General features: G+C 37.9%; 1 protein-coding gene across 1 annotated transcript in view; it reads left to right on the forward strand.

The window, feature by feature from the left end:
• Positions 1-20474, forward strand: part of LOC136247839 (low-density lipoprotein receptor-related protein 1B-like) — a 101783-nt gene that overhangs the window by 53283 nt on the left and 28026 nt on the right. The window contains exon 9 of the mRNA XM_066039661.1: positions 7760-7885. Within this exon, the coding sequence (XP_065895733.1) occupies positions 7760-7885 (126 nt within the window). The remainder of the gene's footprint in view (positions 1-7759; positions 7886-20474) is intronic.

Raw genomic sequence — 20474 nt, forward strand, 5'->3', positions numbered from 1 at the left:
ATGCACTGGCTGGAGAGAGTGGAATGAAAGTCAGATGATAAAAGTGTTCTGCACACTGCAAGTTTGAGAGTAAGTTTTCATCTATTGCTACAGTGTGTTCATAAGAGAAACTTTAGCAATAGCTAGTTGGACAGTTATAATTCAATCTGTGCTGGCTCAACACCACTTGTAACAAAGCATTTAGCCCAGCTAAGTCTACAAACTGGCTGTACAATACATTGATTCATAGTTTTTTTTTGTATGCAGCAAGTACATGTAATCAAGACACACGGTAGTGTGTCGTGCGGCCCAAGAAGCCGGCTCGCCACACCGTGAGTATATTTACAGGAAGAAAGTAAACGCGATTTTCACACCTTTGTAGCTCCGTGATTCCTTATCCGATTGAAACCAAAGTGGCTGAAGTGCCGGCTAGGTAGGCGAGTCCACATTCCAAATTTGAAGAAAATCGCTCCATTAATTTCCGAGATACGAGCGGCCAAAGTTTGGGTTTTTTTCTTCGTTTTTTTCTTCTACTTCTTTTCGCACACTTTGCAAAATCCGCAATAAAACACGAATTCGTGCTCCAATTGGGCTGAAATTTGGCACACTTAAAGGGCTCATTAAGGCGAATCTCAGTACCAAGTTTGGTTGAAATCCGATGAACATTCACGGAGTTATTATCGATTGTTTGCGTAAACTAAGGTCGAAGGTCTGTCACGCCCACAGGGTAAACCGCTTGAAGGAATGAGCTGAAAATTGCTATGTAGATGGAGTAACTATCGTAGGAGTGCCTTTTTGTGGTTTGAAAGGAATCCAGTTAAAGGCCATCGAGATATAACACAAAACCCAACCTGTGTCACAATTACGCGATCGATTTTTATGAATAAAAAAACTAAGTTTTCACGCCTACCAGGCAAACCGATTAGAGCAGCAAGCTGAAAATCGGTGTTTGGCTGGAATAATTATCATAGAAACTCCTTGCAGTAGTACAGAAGAATCGGATTTCAAACCACTGAGTTATGATTCCAAAGCCAACTACGTGTAACATATGCGAGATCGAGATACTCTAATAGAACAGTCACCCTAATAGAGCATTCAGCTACGTTTATAACTAACTCCATTATAAAATTATATTACATTGTAAGTTATTCTGTAGGGAGTTCAGCTACATATAGTTAATCTTATAGACAATTCAGCTACAAGCAAGTCACCCTGTAGAGAATTCAGCTACAAATATGTTGCTGTAGAGATTCAGAACATTATAAGTCACACTGAAGAGAATTCAGCTATAACAAGTCACCTTGTAGAGAGTTCAGCTACAACAAGTCACTCTGTAGAGAATTCAGCTACAAACAAATCACTGCGTAAAGGGTTCAGCTACAAAAAAAAACTACCCAGTAGAGAGTTCATCTAGATTAGCTACAAACAAGTTACTTTAAGCAATGTTCAGCTACAAGTAACTCACTCTGTAGAGAGTTCAGCTACAAACAAGTCACTCTGTAGTACAAACAAGTCACCGTGTAGCTGGAGAGTTCAGCAACCAATCAAAAAACCACTCTGTAAAGAGTTCAGCTATACAAACATGTTATAACTCTATAGAGAAAGTTATAACTCTATATTGAGATCAGCTAGAAACAATTAGTCATCCAGCAGAGAGATCAGCTACAAGACATCACCTTATAGAGAGTTTAGTTACAAAGAAACCACCATGTAGAGAGTTCAGCTGCAAACATATCACCCCGTAGAGAGTGCAGCTATGAACAGATCACCCTGTAGAGAGTTCAACTAGAAAAAGTCATCCTGTAGAGAGATCAGCTAGAAGGATCACCTTGTAGAGAGTTCAACTACAAACAAATCACCCTCCAGATAGTTCAGTTACTAACAAGTCACCCTATAGAGAGACCAGCTAGAAGAAGTTACCTTGTACATACAAAGAAGCCATCATATAAAGAGTTCAGCTGCAAACAAATCAACCTGTAGAAAGTTCAGCTACAGATCACCCTGTAGAGAGATCAGCTAGAAGAAATCCCCTTGTTGAGAGTTCAGCTACAAAGAAACCACCATGTAGAGAGTTCAGCTGCAAACACATCATCTGTAGAGAGTTCAGCCAGAAACAAGTTCACCCTGTAGAGAGATCAGCTAGAAACAAGTCATCTTGTAGAGAGAGCAGCTACAAAGAAACCATCCTGTAGAGAGTTCAATTACAAACAGATAACAGAGTTCAGCTAGAAACAAGTCACCGTGTAGAGAGATCAGCTACAAAGAAACCATCCTGTAGAGAGTTCAATTGCAAACAGAAACAAGTCACCCTGTAGAGAGATCAGCTACAAAGAAACCATCCTGTAGAGAGTTCAATTGCAAACAGAAAACCCTATAGAGAGTTCAGCTAGAATCAAGTCACTGTGTAGAGAGATCCGCTAGAAACAAGTCATCCAGAGATCAGCTAGAAACAAGTCATCCTGTAGAGAGATCAGCTATAAACAAGTCACCAAGGAATCAGCTAGAAACAAGTCACTCTGTAGAGAGATCAGCTAGAAACAAGTCACCCTGTAGAGAGATCAGCTACAAAGAAACCATCCTGTAGAGAGTTCAGCTACAAACAAGTTACCCTACAGTGAGATCAGTTTCAAACAAGAAATTTCAGCTACAAACAAATAAATCTGTAAAGAGTTCAGCTATGAACAGATCACCCTGTAGAGAGTTAAGCTAGAAACAAGTTACCCTATAGGATCAGCTAGAAACAAGTCACCCTGTAGAGATTTCAGCAACAAACAGATTATCCTGTAGATAGTTCAGCTAGATACAAGTCACCCTATAGAGTGATCAGCTAGAGGAAGTCACCTTGTAGAGAGATCAGCTAGAAAAAAGTTGCCTTGTAGAGAGTTCATTAACAAAGAAACCATCCTGTAGAGAGTTCAGCTACAAGCAAATCACCCTGTAGAGAGTTTAGCTGCAAACAAATCACCCTAGAGAGTTCAGCTACAACCAAATCACCCTGTAGAGAGATCAGCTACAAACAAATCACCCTGTAGAGAGATCAGCTACAACCAAATCACCCTGTAGAGAGATCAGCTAAAAACACATCACCCTGTAGAGAGTTCAGCTACAAATAAATCACCTTATAGAGAGTTAAGCTATACAAACAAATTACCCTGTAGAGAAATCAGCTACAAACAAATCACCTTGCAAAGAGTCCACTTACAAACAAATCTACCTGTAGAGATATCAGTTACAAACAAATAACCCACTGTAGGGAGATCAGATTACCCTGTAGAGAGTTCAGCTACAAACAAATCACTCTGTGGAAACTTCAGGTATAAAAAAAGTCACCCTGTAGATAGTTTTGATACAAACAAATCACCCTGTAGAGAGTTCAGCAAGATAAAAGTCACCCTGCAGAGAGATCAGGTCACCCTATAGAGAGGTCAGCTAGAAGAAGTCACCTTGTAGAGAGTTCAGCTACAAAGAACAGAGATTTCAGCTAGAAACAAGTGACCCTATAGACAGATCAGCTAGAAGCAAGTCATCCTGTAGAGAATTCAGCTACAAACAAATCATCCTGTAGAGATTTCAGCTACAAACAGATCATCCTGTAGATAGTTCAGCTATAGATACAAGTCACCCTGTAGTAGCAGAAGTCACCTTGTAGAGACCAGCTACAAAGAAACCATCCTGTAGAGAGTTCAGCTACAAACAAATCACCCTGTAGAGAGGTTATCTATGAACAGATCACACCTGTAGATAGTTCAGCTATACAAGTCACCCTGTAGAGAGATCAGCTAGAAGAAGTCACCGTCTAGAGAGATCAGCTAGAAGCAAGTCACCTTGTAGAGAGTTCAGCTACAAAGAAACCATCCTGTAGAGAGTTCAGCTACAAACAAATCACTCTGTAGAGAGTTCATCTATGAACAGATCACCTGTAGTTAATTCAGCTATACAAGTCACCCTGTAGAGAGATCAGCTAGAAGAAGTCACCATCTAGAGAGATCAGCTAGAAGCAAGTCACCTTGTAGAGAGTTCAGCTACAAAGAAACCATCCTGTAGAGAGTTCAGCTACAAACAAATCACCCTGTAGAGTGTTCAGCTAGATAAAAGTCACTGTACAGAGAGATCAGGTCACCCTATAGAGAGATCAACTAGAAGAAGTCAGCTTGTAGAGAGTTCAGCTACAAAGAACACACTCTGTAGAGAGTTCAGCTAGAAACATGTTACTCTATAGAGAGATCAGCTAGAAACAAGTCACCCTGTAGAGATTTCAGTTACAAACAGATCATCCTGTAGATAGTTCAGCTAGATGCAAGTCACATTGTAGAGAGATCAGCTAGAGGAAGTCATCTTGTAGAGAGATAAGCTAAAACAAGTCACCTTGTAGAGAGTTCAGCTCCAAAGAACCCACTCTGTAGAAAGTTCAGCTACAAACAAGTTACCCTATATAGAGATTAGCTAGAAAGAAGCCTGTAGAAAGCTCGGCTACAATCAAATTACCTTGCAGAGTTCAGCTACAAACAAACCACTTTATAGAGAGATGAACTAGAAACAAGTCACCTTGTAGAGAGGTCACCTACAAAGAAACCATCCTGTAGTTCAGCTACATTTCAAGTCACCCAGTAGAGAGATCAGGTGCAAAGAAATTATCCTGTGGGGAATAATTGGCATTTAATAAGTATATGTATATAATTTGTATAATTACTATATAATAGAATCAAAAATAGTTGAAGTATTAAAAATCATCTTTAAGTTCTTTTCTTCCTGTGGTAAATAAAAAAAACAGATGGGTTAAAAAAGCCCCAAAGCCAACTATAGGCCAGCTTTGCAATATACAAATACAAAAAGAAGTGATATCTAATCAAAAACAGCTAAGCTGTAAAAAAAGGTGCGGCCCCCCAAAAAGGCCATGGTGAAAAAAGATGTGAAATCCAAGGTGGCAGCCAAGAAATGGCTGTGATGGTAGGTTAATGGCAAAAATTTTAATTACGACAATTCAGGTGAATTTGGTGCCAAATCCTAGTGGAGGAGGTAACGCAAATTCACCTGAATCGTCGTAATTAAAATTTTTGCCATTAACCTACCATCACAGCCATTTCTTGGCCGCCACCTTGGATTTCACATCTTTTTTCACCATGGCCTTTTTGGGGGACCGCACCTTTTTTTACAACTTAGCTGTTTTTGATTAGATATTAATAAACACAATTAATTCTCTGTAAAATGCATGTGCATAAAGTTCAGTGATAAGTAGCTGAAAGTGGCCTCAGATTCAATCTTAGAGTAATCCTTTTCAAACATTTCCCAGGGGGGCATGCCCCCAGACCCCCTAGAAGGCTTGTGCTTTGCATTGTTGGGTGTGCTTCTCACACCAGGATAGTACACCTCTATCTTATGGCCATGAAATTTCAGAAATGGCCAATCAAATTTACTTTTGATTGACCATTCTGTCCGAGCAATAATTTTCCCTTATATTGTACACTGCTATAGCATCAACTCTAATGGGAGAGAATAATCATGCTAACCTATGGATCTGTGAATGTCAATGTCACAGAAACTGTTGAAGTACTCTAAAGAACAGTCTAGTAGTATTGAAATGACTGTCTTTTAACAGCAACATTAATTTTAATAAAGCAGAGAAATGAAAACATTAATGTTGTGCATTCACAACTTTTTATTTTAATGATACCTAATCACAGCTTTAAAATCTTAATTTTTCTTACCTTGTTTGTTTACTTTACATAACATTATTTTGGCTAGTAAACCCAAATGCACCAATAACAATAAATTTGGGCTGTAGGTACATAAATCGAAATTTATGGTTTTGGTATATGTGACCAAATTTTTGATAATGGTCGATCTACACACACACCAGCGAAGTTCATTTTTCACCATGAATGGATTGCCACACCAATACTCTACACATTTGCACCACAGCCATGCCTCTGATTTGATCAGGCTACTTTTCATGAATGGATTTATAGAGATATGTTCCAGCCACTGGGGATGCTCTGGTACCTTGTAATGCCACTGGCCAGCTGAAACATGAGACTAGAGACATGAACAGCCTTGGATAGCTGTCCAGATATTTTCTACATACATTTCTTTAATTTTCAGTAGCACTGGTGGTCTTGAGAACCCAATATTAAGGCTGGATACACCATATGACCCACTTGGCAGTTTTCCGTTTATATATGAATCACCCACCCACCACCACCCATGGTAATGCACTTGTCTTAAAATCATGGTTATATAAACAGCTAGCTTGACATGGATTGAAGTGAATTTGACCTTCCCAAGCTATACTGGGTTGAAATATTTAAAATTGCATATCTCACAATCTATTGATGTGTGTAGATTGACGATTTTCCCAAATTAGGTTGTATATTATATTAATAACCAGTATGCATACATTCTATCTGTTGAAACCATCTATTAACGCAGGTATTATTCCATTTGTATTTTATACAAGTAGAAGGCAAAATTATATGAATTTCAAGCTTGATTAGGGATAAAAGTAGTGAAATTTTCTACACCTGCAGATGTACTAGTGGATGTTTAATATCTACTTCAGTCTATACCTATGACCTAATTAGGGATTAAATGTCCACTAGTATATCAGCAATCTCCCTAGTTTCATTGCATTTTATGGCCATGATCCCTAGCCAAACTTAACATCCCTAATTTTATATATACTATTTGTATGTTTACTTTTTTGTAACATAATTATGATTGATGAACCTGTGCATACCACATCAAAAGAAAGAATGACGCCATTGTTAATGTTTTCATCTAAACACATGTACCAACTATATATCAATTACTTAAACCATACTTTTCATTTTCAACTATGTTCAGCCTGTTACACAACATTACAAATTAAGAGAAGTGCCTATGCAATCAATCCAGTCACTATGGGAAACAATTATGGACATTTCCATTGCAAACATAGGGAAGCCATGACATGCTAACTTCTGCTAATTGATATTTTCACTGTCAGCAAGAAGTAATGGACACAAAGGAAGTTAAAGCAAGGAACCTGTCTGGCTGAAGCAACATCCATTAGTAAAAAATCAAGCTTATAGCATAAGCCATTATTGAGTTTTGCTTGTCTGAAGGCATCAAGCAGGCAGTGGCAGGCAAGCAGGTAGACAGGCTGTTAGTCAGTAGAAAACTAATTAAACATTCTGTAGCAATGTATCAGAAGTATTTTTGGCCACTCTAAAGACACTTTTGGGCTTTAGTCTATCTAATTAATACTGCCAATACCATGAATGTTTTGTGAGGCTGGTTTTCTGGTTGATATTTCTTTTGTGAGAAAGTACGAACCTCCATGATCCCTAATATACAGTTACCACTGTACTGTATAATATTGGTGCCTTATTTGCCAATTTTAAAACTTAAAATTCATTTTATTTATTAGCATACTGACATTGCTGCAACATGAATGAAAATTGGCACATTCCTTTATAAAAATTACCAAAATGTAAATGTGACGACTCCTTATACAATTCCAGTTACTAAACTTGTACATTCCTGATCAAATTCATGTAAATATCATGATTTGCTATGTACTAAACCCCAGGAAACACATTTTTGCACAGTAAATGCACCATTGTTACTGTATAAAGTAGTGGTTGAAATGTACATGAATTACAATATGACAATTTTGTGGAAATGTATACATTTCATTGACATTTCAGTATGTATAGAAATGTCATGAAAGATTTTTTGCACAGTGACTGGTAATTTTTATATAGTATAATACCAACTAAATTACTCTTGTTTACTTTTGCAGGTTCACTTGCTTGTACAAGATGGTATAAATATTGTAATGGAACTGATAGTTGTGAAACAGATTTCATAGCTTGTCAATATAGTGAATGTGGATATACTAATGGATCTTCTTATATACAAAGTTGCTGTAAGCTGAAAAGCATGCGATCAATGTTGATATACCGTACGCAAAGAAATTTAGACGTCAAAAAAATTTGACGAATTCAGACTTCAGCAGATTTGACGAATAAAATGTTGACGAAAATGAAGAAATTGTAGGCAAAACCTGTACTTTTAAGGGCGCTTATAAACATTTGATGAATTTAAATTTGACGAATTAAACCGATTCGCCAAATTCGTCAAATTTTTTTGACGTCAAAATTTCCTTGTGTACGGTACTGTACATGTACAGTACATGTGAATAATTTTACACTGTATGTGTGTATTTATGCATGTATGTAATATATAGTTACTGTTTTACACTACAGTGATTGGAACTTCTCTTTTCCAAGTGACCAAATTCCCAGTAGTTATATGGGTGGTTCTAGAAAAATTGGGTACTGGTTTTCAACTTCAAAGTGGAACAAGAGTTGCTTTAAACCCATGCATGCAAGATCATAGCCATGATCAAACTTTTCAAATATTTATTGACTAGCAGTATCCTTGAACCAATAAGGCTTTGAAAGTAGCCTACATATTATGCTTTTGAGCAGTGCTCAAAAATTGAGTATACTTGTGGGAATTACAGGATGCTCAAAATTTCTCCAACAATGTTATCATTATGCTTTTATTATTCTCACATTCTCAAAATAATTCCCAACTTCTATAACTTTTTCTGCAGTTTGTAAATAAATTACACAGTAAGACAGTTATAACTGCTAAATCTAGCTGTATCAATTTGTCAGAAAAGTTCTTTGCTACCAAGATACTTAGTGAGAAGTGTAATGAGTAATGAACTATTCTAACACCAATCATTCTATTAGAGTAATTGGCTGCTTTATTAGAGTATCTTGATCTTCAATTTATTTTTATGCCAATTATGCCCTAAAACTGCATCAAAATGCTGGAATAATGTTTAATTCTTTTACCCCATCATTATTCCCAAAATAATTCAGGCATAATTCCTGCATCCCAAAATCTGTAATGCTCAAAAGTAAAATCAAGATTATGCTCAAGAGCTCACTGTTTTGTTAGTCTAAGAGTATATCAGCATTTTCTAACTACTGTATTAGAGTTAGTGACTGCTCTATTAGAGTATCCCGATCTTACTAATGGGAACAGTGTAAGTAATCAGTAAAAGTAATAAATATTTTACATTTTCTTCATAAAATTGTGTGCTCACATTTTGCTGTACTTTTGGCACACACATTCTGTATTTTAATTATAATCTAATCAAAAACAGCCAAACTGTAAAAAAGGTGCGGCCCCCAAAAAGGCCATGGTGAAAAAAGATGTGAAATCCAAGGTGGCGGCCAAGAAATGGCTGTGATGATACGTTAATGGTTACATTTTAATAACAACAATTCAGGTGAATTTGGTGCCGCTTGGTCTTGGCACCAAATTCACCTGAATTGTTGTTATTAAAATGTAACCATTAACCTACCATCACAGCCATTTCTTGGCCGCCACCTTGGATTTCACATCTTTTTCCACCATGGCTTTTTTGGGGGCCGCACCTTTTTTTACAGCTTGGCTGTTTTTGATTAGATATCACTTCTTTTTGTATTTGTATACTGCAAAGCCGGCCTATGGCTGGCTTTGGGGCATTTTTAACCCATATGTTTTTTTCTTTACTACAGGAAGAAGAAAAGAACTTAAAGAAGAATTTTAGTACTTCAATTATTTTTGATTTTATTAGTAATTATACAAATTATATACATATATTTATTACATGCCCATTATGCCCCACAGGATATTTTTTTGCAGCTGATCTCTCTACTGGGTGACTTGAAATGTAGTTGAAATATATATAGGATGGTTTCTTTGTAGCTGAACTCTCTACAAGGTAACCTCTTCTAGCTGGTCTCTCTACAGGGTATTTTGTTTCTAGCTGAACTCTCTACAGGTGATTTGTTTGCAGCTAAACTCTCTACATGGTGGTGTCTTTGTAGCCGAACTCTCTACATGATGGTTTCTTTGTAGCTGAACTCTCTATAAGGTGACTTCGTCTAGCTGAACTCTCTACAGGGTGATTTTTGTAGCTGAACTCTCTGCAGGGTGATTTGTTTGCAGCTGAACTGTCTACATGATGGTTTCTTTGTAGCTGAACTCTCTACGAGGTGACTTTGTCCAGCTGATCTTACTACGGGGTGATTTGTTTCTAGCTGAACTCTCTACAGTTGATTTGTTTGCAGCTAAACTCTCTACATGGTGGTTTCTTTGTAGCTGAACTCCCTACATGATGGTTTCTTTGTAGCTGAACTCTCTACAAGGTAACTTCTTCTCTACAGGGTGATTTGTTGTAGTTGAATTCTCTACAAGGTGGTTTGTATGAGGCTGAACTCTCTACATGGCGGTTTCTTTATAGCTGAACTCTCTACAGAGTGATTTGTTTGCAGCTGAACTCTCTACATGATGGTTTCTTTGTAACTGAACACTCTACAAGGTGACTTCTTCTAGCTGATCTTTCTACAGGGTGAATTGTTGTAGCTGAACTATCTACAAGGTAACTTCGTCTAGCTGATCTCTATACAGGGTGATTTGTTTGTAGTTGAATTCTGTACAGGTGGTTTCTTTGTAGCTGAACTCTGTACATGATGGTTTCTTTGTAGCTGAACTCTTTACAAGGTGACTTCTTCTAGCTGAACTCTCTACGGGGTAATTTCTTTGTAGGTGAACTCTCTATATGATGGTTTCTTTGTAACTGAACTCTCTACAAGGTAACTTCTTCTAGCTGATCTTTGTACTGGGTGATTTGTTTGCAGCTGAACTCTCTACATGGTGGTTTCTTTGTTGCTGAACTCTCTACAAGGTGAATTCTTCTACCTGATCTCTCTACAGGGTAATTTGTTTGTAACTGAACTCTGTACAAGTGCATTTTTGTGGGTGATCTCACTGCAGGTTGATTTGTTTGTAGCTGAACTCACTAAAGGGTGATTTACTTGTAGCTGAACTCCTTACATTGTGTCTAGTTTCTAGCTGATCTTTCTACAGGGTGATTTGTTTGTAGCTGATCTCTCTACAAGTTGATTTGTGTGTAGCTGATCTTTCTACAGGTTGATTTGTTTGTAGCCGATCTCTCTACAGGTAATTTGTTTGTAGCTGAACTCTGTACAAGGTGCTTTTTTGTAGGTGATCTCACTGCAGATTGATTTGTTTGTAGCTGAACTCACTAAAGGGTGATTTGCTTGTAGCTGAACTCCTTACATTGTGTCTAGTTTCTAGCTGATCTCTCTACAGGGTGATTTGTTTGTAGCTGAACTCTCTATAAGGTGATTTATTTGCAACTGAACTCTCAACATGGTGGTTTCTTTGTTGCTGAACTCTCTACAGGGTGTTTTGCTTGTAGCTGAACTCTCTACAGGGTGATTTGTTTCTAGCTTATCTCTCTACAGGTTGAATTGTGTGTAACTGATCTCTCTACAAGCTGATTTGTTTGTAGCTGAATTCTCTGCAAAGTGTTTTGTTTGTAGCTGACCTCTCTTCAGGGTGATTTGTTTCTAGCTGATCTCTCTACAGGGTGATTTTTTTGTAGCTGACCTCTCTTCAGGGTGATTTGTTTCTAGCTGATCTCTCTACAGGGTGATTTGTTGTAGCTGACCTCTCTTCAGGGTGATTTGTTTCTAGCTGATCTCTCTACAGGGTGATTTGTTGTAGCCGACCTCTCTTCAGGGTGATTTGTTTCTAGCTGATCTCTCTACAGGGTGATTTTTTGTAGCCGACCTCTCTTCAGGGTGATTTGTTTCTAGCTGCAGGTTGATTTGCTTGTAGCTGAACTCCTTACTTTGTGTTTAGTTTGTAGCTGATCTCTCTACAGGGTGATTTGTTTGTAGCTGAACTCCTTACATTGTGTGTAGTTTCTAGCTGATCTCTCTACAGGGTGATTTGTTTGTAGCTGATCTCTCTACAAGTTGATTTGTGTGTAGCTGATCTCTCTGCAGGGTGATTTATTTGTAGCCGATCTCTCTACAAGGTAATTTGTTTGTAGCTGAACTATCTATAAGGTGATTTGTATGTAGCTAATCTCTCTGCAGATTGATTTGTTTTAGCTGAACTCTGATTTGTTTTTAGCTTATCTTTGTACAGGTTGATTTGTGTGTAACTGATCTCTCTACAAGCTGATTTGTTTGTAGCTGATCACTCAGCAGGTTGATTTGTTTCTAGATGATCTCTCTACAGGTTGATTTGTTTGTTGCTGATCGCTCTAAAGGTTGATTTGTTTGTTGCTGAACTCTCTGCAAAATGTTTTGTTTGTAGTTGAACTCTCTACAAGGTGATTTTTTGTAGCTGACCTCTCTTCAGGGTGATTTGTTTGTAGCTGATCTCTCTACAAGTTGAATTGTGTGTAGCTGTTCTCTCTGCAGGGTGATTTGTTTGTAGCCGATCTCTCTACAAGGTAATTTGTTTGTAGCTGAACTATCTATAAGGTGATTTGTACATAGCTAATCTCTCTACAGGTTGATTTGTTTATTGCTGATCGCTCTAAAGGTTGATTTGTTTGTAGCTGAACTCTCTGCAAAGTGTTTTGTTTGTAGTTGATTTCTCTACAAGGTGATTTTTTGTAGCTGACCTCTCTTCAGGGTGATTTGTTTCTAGCTGATATCTCTTCAGGGTAATTTGTTTCTAGCTGATCGCTCTACAGGTTGGTTTGTTTGTAGCTGAACTCTCTACAGGGTGATTTGCTTGTAGCTGAACTCCTTACATTGTGTCTAGTTTCTAGCTGATCTCTCTACAGGGTGATTTGTTTGTAGCTGATCTCTCTACAAGTTGAATTGTGTGTAGCTGATCTCTCTGCAGGTTGATTTGTTTGTAGCCGATCTCTCTACAAGGTAATTTGTTTGTAGCTGAACTGTCTATAAGGTGATTCGTTTGTAGCTGATCTCTCTGCAGGTTGATTTGTTTTAGCTGAACTCTCTACAGGGTGATTTGTTTGTAGCTGAACTCCTTACAGTGTGTGTAGTTTCTAGCTGATCTCCCTACAGGGTGATTTGTTTGTAGCTGATCTCTCTACAGGTTGATTTGTGTGTAGCTGATCTCTCTGCAGGTTGATTTGTTTGTAGCTGATCTCTCTACAAGTTGATTTGTTTGTAGCTGATCTCTCTGCAGGTTGATTTGTTTTAGCTGAACTCTCTACAGGGTGATTGCTTGTAGCTGAACTCCTTACATTGTGTCTAGTTTCTAGCTGATGTCTCTACAGGGTGATTTTTTGTAGCAGGGTGATTTGTTTCTAGCTTATCTCTCTACAGGTAGATTTGTGTTGATTTGTTCATTGCTGATCGCTCTAAAGGTTGATTTGTTGCAGCTGAACACCCTGCAAAGTGTTTTGTTTGTAGCTGATCACTCTAAAGGGTAATTTGTTTGTAGCTGAACTCTCTCCACAGTTACTTGTGTGTAGCTGAATTCTGTGTAACTGAATTCTCTAGAGAGTGACTTAATTGTAGCTGAATTCTCTACACAGTGCATGACTTGTTTATAGCTGAACTTTCTTCAGTGTGACTTGTAATGTTCTGAATCTCTATAGTGATATATTTGCTTAACTCTCCACATGGTGACTGTCTTCTTGCTGAACTGTCTATAAGATTAACTGTTTGCAGCTGAACTCCCTACAGAATAACTTGTGATGCAATAAAATTCTGTAATGGAGTAAATAAATTAGCCGAATGCTCTATTAGGGTGACTGTTCTATTAGAGTATCTCGATCTCGCATTTGCTACACGGAGTTGGCTTTCGAATCATAACTCAGTGGTTTGTAATCCGATTCTTCTGTACTACTGCAAGGACTTTCTATGAAGATTATTCCAGCTATACACCGATTTTTAGCTCATTGCTCTAAGCCGTTTGCCTAGTAGGCGTGAAAACTAATACTTTTTTATTCATAAAAATCGATTGCGTAATTGTGACACAGGTTGGGTTTTGTGTCATATCTCCGTGGTCTTTATCTCGATTCCTTGCAAACCACCAAAAGGCACTCCTACGATGGTTACTCCATCTACATAACAATTTTCAACTCATTCCATAAAGCGGTTTACCCTGTAGGCGTGACAACAAATCGATCTTGTTTTACGCGAATAATCGGTCATAACTCCTGAACCATTCATCGGATGTGTACCGAATTTGATGCTAGGATTCGCCTTTGGACTCCCTTTCTGTGTGCCAAATTTCAAGGCGATCGGAGTACGCGTTTGCTTGTTATAGCAATTTTTGCAAGTGTGCGAAAAGACGAAGAAGAAGAAGAAAAAAAAACGAAACTTTGGCAGCTCGTATCTCGGAAATGGCTGGAGCGATTTCCTTCAAATTTGGAATGTAGACTCCCTTGGCTGGCGGGCAACTGTGTAGCAAATTTGGTTCCAATCAGATAAGTGATCACCGAGATACAAAGGTGTGAAAATGACGTTTTCTTTCTACCTGTCAATATACTCACGGGTGTGGCGCGCCGACTTCTTGGGCCGCACGACACACTACCGTGTGTCTTGATCCAACAATTGAGTTTGTTACAGTATAATATTCTCAATAGCACCTCGATGTATTATTAAGCTGAAATACCACAAGCAATTTTTCACTTTTGTCAAGGGACCTTGACAAAAAGTGAAATACGAATTTCATTGGCTAATTATTGTGGTCCAAGATTTTGCATAGCTAAGGTTTGGGTTTGGCTTAGAATGGAGGAGCAAAGCCTGTTTCAGTTTTTATCACCGTTTTTGCTTGAATTTACTCAGTCAAGAGATGCAGAAGTTGTTGACATTATATCTGAACAAGAATTTGATATTTAGCTTGCAAACTTGCTGGACTTGTCGACTGTAGAAGATGTGAATAATGCTCTGACTCAGACTGTAGTGGTACTTTCCATTGATTGAATTTTGCAGTTACTAGCAGTAGCAAAATAAAGCAACTACAGGAAAAGAATTGCAACAAGAACACAATGAAAAACACAGTTACGTGGTAAAACAGATTTGATAAGTGGCAACTAAGAAAAATTCCACACAAGCTGGAAGATATACCTGAGCAGAAACTAGACACTGCAATTCTTTGCAGAACTATATATGTAAACAGATGGTAAAGAGTACGAACCAGACAGCTTAAGAACGATGTTGTCATCACTGGACCACTTTCTTTATAATAAGGGCAAAACTTACAGTATATTGAAAGACAAAAACTTTGAAACAAGTACATGAGTACTGAACGGTAAAGCCATAGAATTGAGGGAATGCGAATATGGAAAAAAGAAAAACAAGTCTGATGCAAGAGGAAGAGCAGCTTTGTCAGAAGGACGTGTTAGGAAGTCACCATCCCATAAGCTTGAATAACACAATTTTTTCAGCTCACTCAGCATTTTGGAACAAGGGTATGTCAGGAACATCATCAATTTTAAAGTTAGAGGACTTGGAATGTGCGTGACATATCTGGAACACTTTTGTTAGTAGAATGGGTGGAAGAACCCACTAAAACACGGCCAGGAGGACTTACTGAAACTGATCATGGGCTTCCACAAAGGTTATTCAGTTGAGGATGGGAACGGTGTCCTGTGTGTTTGTTCAGCTAATGATATCTAAAAGACCAGATATTTAGTCCCTTATGCTTAAGACCACTTGATCCACCCCAACAGGATACTTGGTATTCTCTGCAGCCAGTTGGAGTTCGTACAATTCATAACAATTGACACCATAGATAATGTATGTGTTCCTAATGGATTGGAAACGCCTGTTAATTTAAATTATTTACTTAACCTAGTTATGGTGCGCCAATACATTCGGAAATTTGTTGAAATGTACAAAGTGGCTGTTTGGCTTTCTCTCGCTTGATTAAGGTTAGTTTGAAGGCGTGGAAATTAGCAATACTGTGGCATAAAATTTATTTAAATGTATAACAAATTTCTGTGGTTGTGTAAATGCGGTGATGAGAAGTTGACTAATAGTACTACTGCTGAAATATTAGCTGATGCGTACCTGCCATTGTCACCTATCACAAGCAATATTTTTCCTAATATCCACAGACACGCTGTGTTCACAACGCAACACAATTAACAATCTAAAAAGCAGCTTGAGCTAAACAATTGCACAAAGTAGTGCCTGTTTTCTGAAGTTTTATTGAAACAGTGGAAAAATACAGTGAAGCAGTGATAGCTAGCCTACTACACTCTACTTGCTAAAAGTTGTGTAAACAGCAGCAAAGAAACAATGCTGCACTTTCTGTTGCTTCAGGAAATTTGCACAACCATTTTGAAACACCATATTTCACCTTTAAACCTGAATGTTCTTACGCTGTAGTTTACTACTCACCAGCATCCCTACCCATTCCAGCCTCCAATTAGTGTAGGTGGTAACTAACCTAGCTGTAAGCAACAAACACTAATTTGCTGGATACAAGAACAGCAAAATCTTCCACCTGTCGAGGCCATAAAGTTTACACGCACCAAAACAAGGATGGTCCATGATGTCACTATCTAAATAATACAGCGTTTCCAATCCATGTGTCGTATATTATCTATGTTGACACATACATGAGAAAAATTACAAGTCTAGCAGGATTAAATTGTACAAACAAGAAATTTACAAATACTAGCATGCGAAAAACCACAGTTAGCAAATTACAAATAGCTGGTATTCCAAATGACAAAATAGCAGCAATAACAGGTTGTTGCAATGAACAAAGCTTGAGGGATTGTGCCACTGTAGATCTTGAGGACCACAAGGCCGTAGGTGCAGTATCGTGCAATTCTAATTTATCTCAAAGTGTCACAAACTCCCAGTCAAAGACTCCCCTCTATAGTGCAATACCTTCATGCTGCTCTTCTAGACCTACAAAACTACATTATAACTTTACACAATGCATGGTATACTTTGGTAGCAATACTACACATACCCAGGTAAATCAGGATGGTTTCCAGTCAAGTCGAAAGAAGAGCAGATGTACGCATTATTGAATCTGACTCACACTAGTTGCTCAATGAATGCACTAATCAATATAACATGTATCTAATCCATAAAGTATATGTGACTGGATTTGACAACATCAGGCTTTCACACGCATCCAATTCTTCAACATTAACTTCTTGTAACTTTCCCACTCAGTAAGCTATTGATGCACAAATTCTTTCACTTCATTGCAATAACATGTCAAAATTTGATAGTGATAGTTTACTCCCACATTGAGTTATGGTCCTTCAAATTTGCAAATCTGGATGGGTGTGGAAATCTGGTTTTGTCAAATCTGGTCACATATACAATGTATTATACAGCATTATTACCAGTAATTACAAGTACAAACTGTTGGATTAATTTGTAATAGAATCGCTGGGTGTGATAATTGGGATTAATAGTTCTCGCATTGTAAACAAGAAGGAAATAGTGTTCGGTTTCACCTAGTACTATTTTACTCCTTTCTGCTTACAATGCTCGCACTATTAATCCCAAATACCACACCCTGCCTTCCTATTACATATACAAATTATTTAAAATCATCCTATTATACTTGCATAATGCTTGAGGCTTTTGCTAGCCTATTATGCTCGAAATTATGCCAGCATATTTGGTGCAAGCCTAATTAGCAGAATAGGTGAAAGCTCATGTATTCTAGTCAGACAAAAGCCCATATATCCCATGTTACAGGTAGTTAATATGTAACACATATGTCATGGGCGTAGGAACAGGGGGGGCCACAGGAGTCAGGGCCCCCCTAGTCTGTGGCCATGGATAGATAGAACAGGCCAGGGCCCCTCCAGTTTGCAGCAGGAATCATTTTTACAGTAATGCACCATGTGACATGTAATAATTATAGATCATTGGCCTACTTGGACGCTGATAAGCTATGTTCCTTCCTCACCGAGTGAAATGTTGGTCCTAGTTTATTTGAAATAATATTAGAGGCACTTAAAATGCTGTGATAATAAGCTACACCTCACGTGTGATTCGTGTTAGAAAATAATTAAAGAACTGTGCAGCTGCAGAGAGTTAACTTATATCTCAGTCTCACTGCCAGAAAACTTTGTCAGAATTAATTCGTAGTCGTGATAGACAGAGTTCAGTTGTTAGTGATACTGAAGGAGCTTCTAGCGAGGCTTCTAGCGGTTCCCAAGCGGTTCTAGCCCTGGCTCTATCCCTAATAACGCACCTGTGATGGAGGAAGCTGAATCAGAGCAGTCCCACTTCCCCCTGCACTTCCCAGACAACTACGGATCTGCGAACTAACACAGAATGTAGCTAATAGCTACTCAGGGGGGAAGATGTTAATTCATTACTTCATCCATATAAGTAATTTATAACTAGCTATCCTATCTATGTGTATTTCTGGGGGTATATTTAACAACATGAAATTAGTTCAAGTAACAGCCCCTTAAAGGCCTTATTAATTGTGTTTTGTGATGTCATCATTCTATCACATCATTAATGTAGTATACAAGGTTGCTATAAGATTACTTATCTAGCATAACTGTGATTACGATTATTGGCTAAAATTGCCTCCAGATTCAACCTCATAGCTCTTATTTTTCAAAAATTCCCTTGGGGGGGGAGGGGGGGGGGCATGCCCCCAGACCCCCCTAGAAGGAGAGCATGCTCTGAGTGCGCTTCGCACACTGTGCATGTACCCACAAGTAGCTACACCCTCCTCCACCACTGCTTTAGTTACCAGTAGTGGCCCCCCTATAGTTTTTTGCTTTGCTACGCCCCTGTATGTAACAGACCTAATCATCAGCTTCTGCTTAAAAAGTTCTGGATGATTTTAAATTTACTAGAGCTTCTGGTGTTTGATTATCGAACTCAGTGATCATTGTTTGCATTTTGTTGTACCAATTTTTAAATGCAACTACAGCTTCATAAACATAGTGCATGATACTTTCCCATTCTTCTTCTATGTAGGAAGCACTGCTTGCTCAGCTGCTTATGTTTAAACTAGCTTGGCACACGTTTTCATCACAACATAAAACTGAAGCCCATAATTGATAATTGAGGTAAACACAAGGTTCACCTGGCTTACAATCATTTTACAAGGCCAGCAAAACAAAATTGATTGTAACCGGATTTGACAAAACCTGACTTCCACACATATCCAATGCTTGACATTAAACAACTGTAACTTGACTTTAAACAACTGTAACTTGACCACTCAGTATGCTATTGGCCTAAACTTTTCACACTATTCTTCCATATATAGCACTATAAAATAGCAGGTGAAAATTTCAAACTAATGGGATACTCCTATATTGAGTTATGGTCCTTCAAAATCAAAATCCTGGATGTGTGTGGAAACCTGGTTTTGTCACAATTAATGGCACACATGTTTATTAAAGTTACTTGGTTTGTTGTGATTATGTCATATACTTAAACAGCTTCATGATGTAAACAATCTGAACACATATGCCTCTGTAATGTACTATGTACATTACGTATGTAGTAAGCAACCATTTATCAACAAGTACCTACTGTTATGCAGACCATTTCCTGGAAAATAATGACTTTTTAATTAGGTACACACACACAGCTGGCCAAAAACCTACTGTGGGTGTATGCCTGACCCAAAATTGTTTTCAGGTTCAGGTTTCTGACTCTCTGTGCCACAGGCTAGCTTGTTTCCTCCCTGCAGGCCCCTAGATGGATATTTTAACAATGAATGATAAGTGTATGTGTACCTACTTATCTACCTATCTATGTTTGTCTGTATGCACCCACATGAGCAAAACTGTTTAAATGTGAAAACAGCCTGCACATAAGAAGTATATAAAAGCTAAGTAAAGTTCTGTATTAAACTTCTACACAGCTATGAGGTGGTTCTTTTTGACGGTCTGAAATACGGGTGTGGCGACTATGCTCAGACTTTGTGAATCACCCTCCAGGTATTTAACAACTGAAATACAGTGGTGCAGGCCTAATATAGACTACACCAAAAATAGCATATCTTTTAGGGGGCATGTCCCATATTAATGTGAACTAAAATGTAGGGCAGCCTTGTGGCCTCATCGAGGGAAGTTATGGGGAAAGCACAATAGACAAACTATAAAACTGTTGAGAAGATACTTACGTAAGCAATATTTTGTTTAAAGCAGTTTGTTCAAATAGCCTTGCATATCAATGTATTTGAGAATTACAAATTATAAATTTTTAATGATTTGATAATTCTGTATGCATTATGAAATGATAACCTAGCATGATAATTTATACATTGTTGAGTATAGCTAGCTGCATGGCACCTGGTTTTAGAAGCAGTATGACATCAACTTGTTCTGTAAAATCATACTCATGTTATGGATTAACAGAAGCAGCCACATCAATGTAGTCAACATTCAAGAGGAGTATTTACATATTAGACTACATTCAAGAAGAGTATATTGTTTATAAACCTTTGCCTTCAGAAAGTACTTGGTTTGTAAATACATACAGTATGTATAGCCCAGTAGCTACATAAAGTAATATAACCTGTAACAATTGCAGATAAGTCAGTGTCTCATAATAATTTATGCATGATTTATAGTTGATTATTTTCCCTGGATTATAGTTGCTTATTATAGTTATTCTTCCTCTAAATGTACAGCTTTTTGATAGCTACAAAAGTGGTGCATTAAAATTAATAGATTATTTACTTTTGAT

The sequence above is a fragment of the Dysidea avara genome, chromosome 2, assembly GCF_963678975.1.
Source record: "Dysidea avara chromosome 2, odDysAvar1.4, whole genome shotgun sequence".
Classification (NCBI taxonomy): Eukaryota; Metazoa; Porifera; class Demospongiae; order Dictyoceratida; family Dysideidae; genus Dysidea; species Dysidea avara.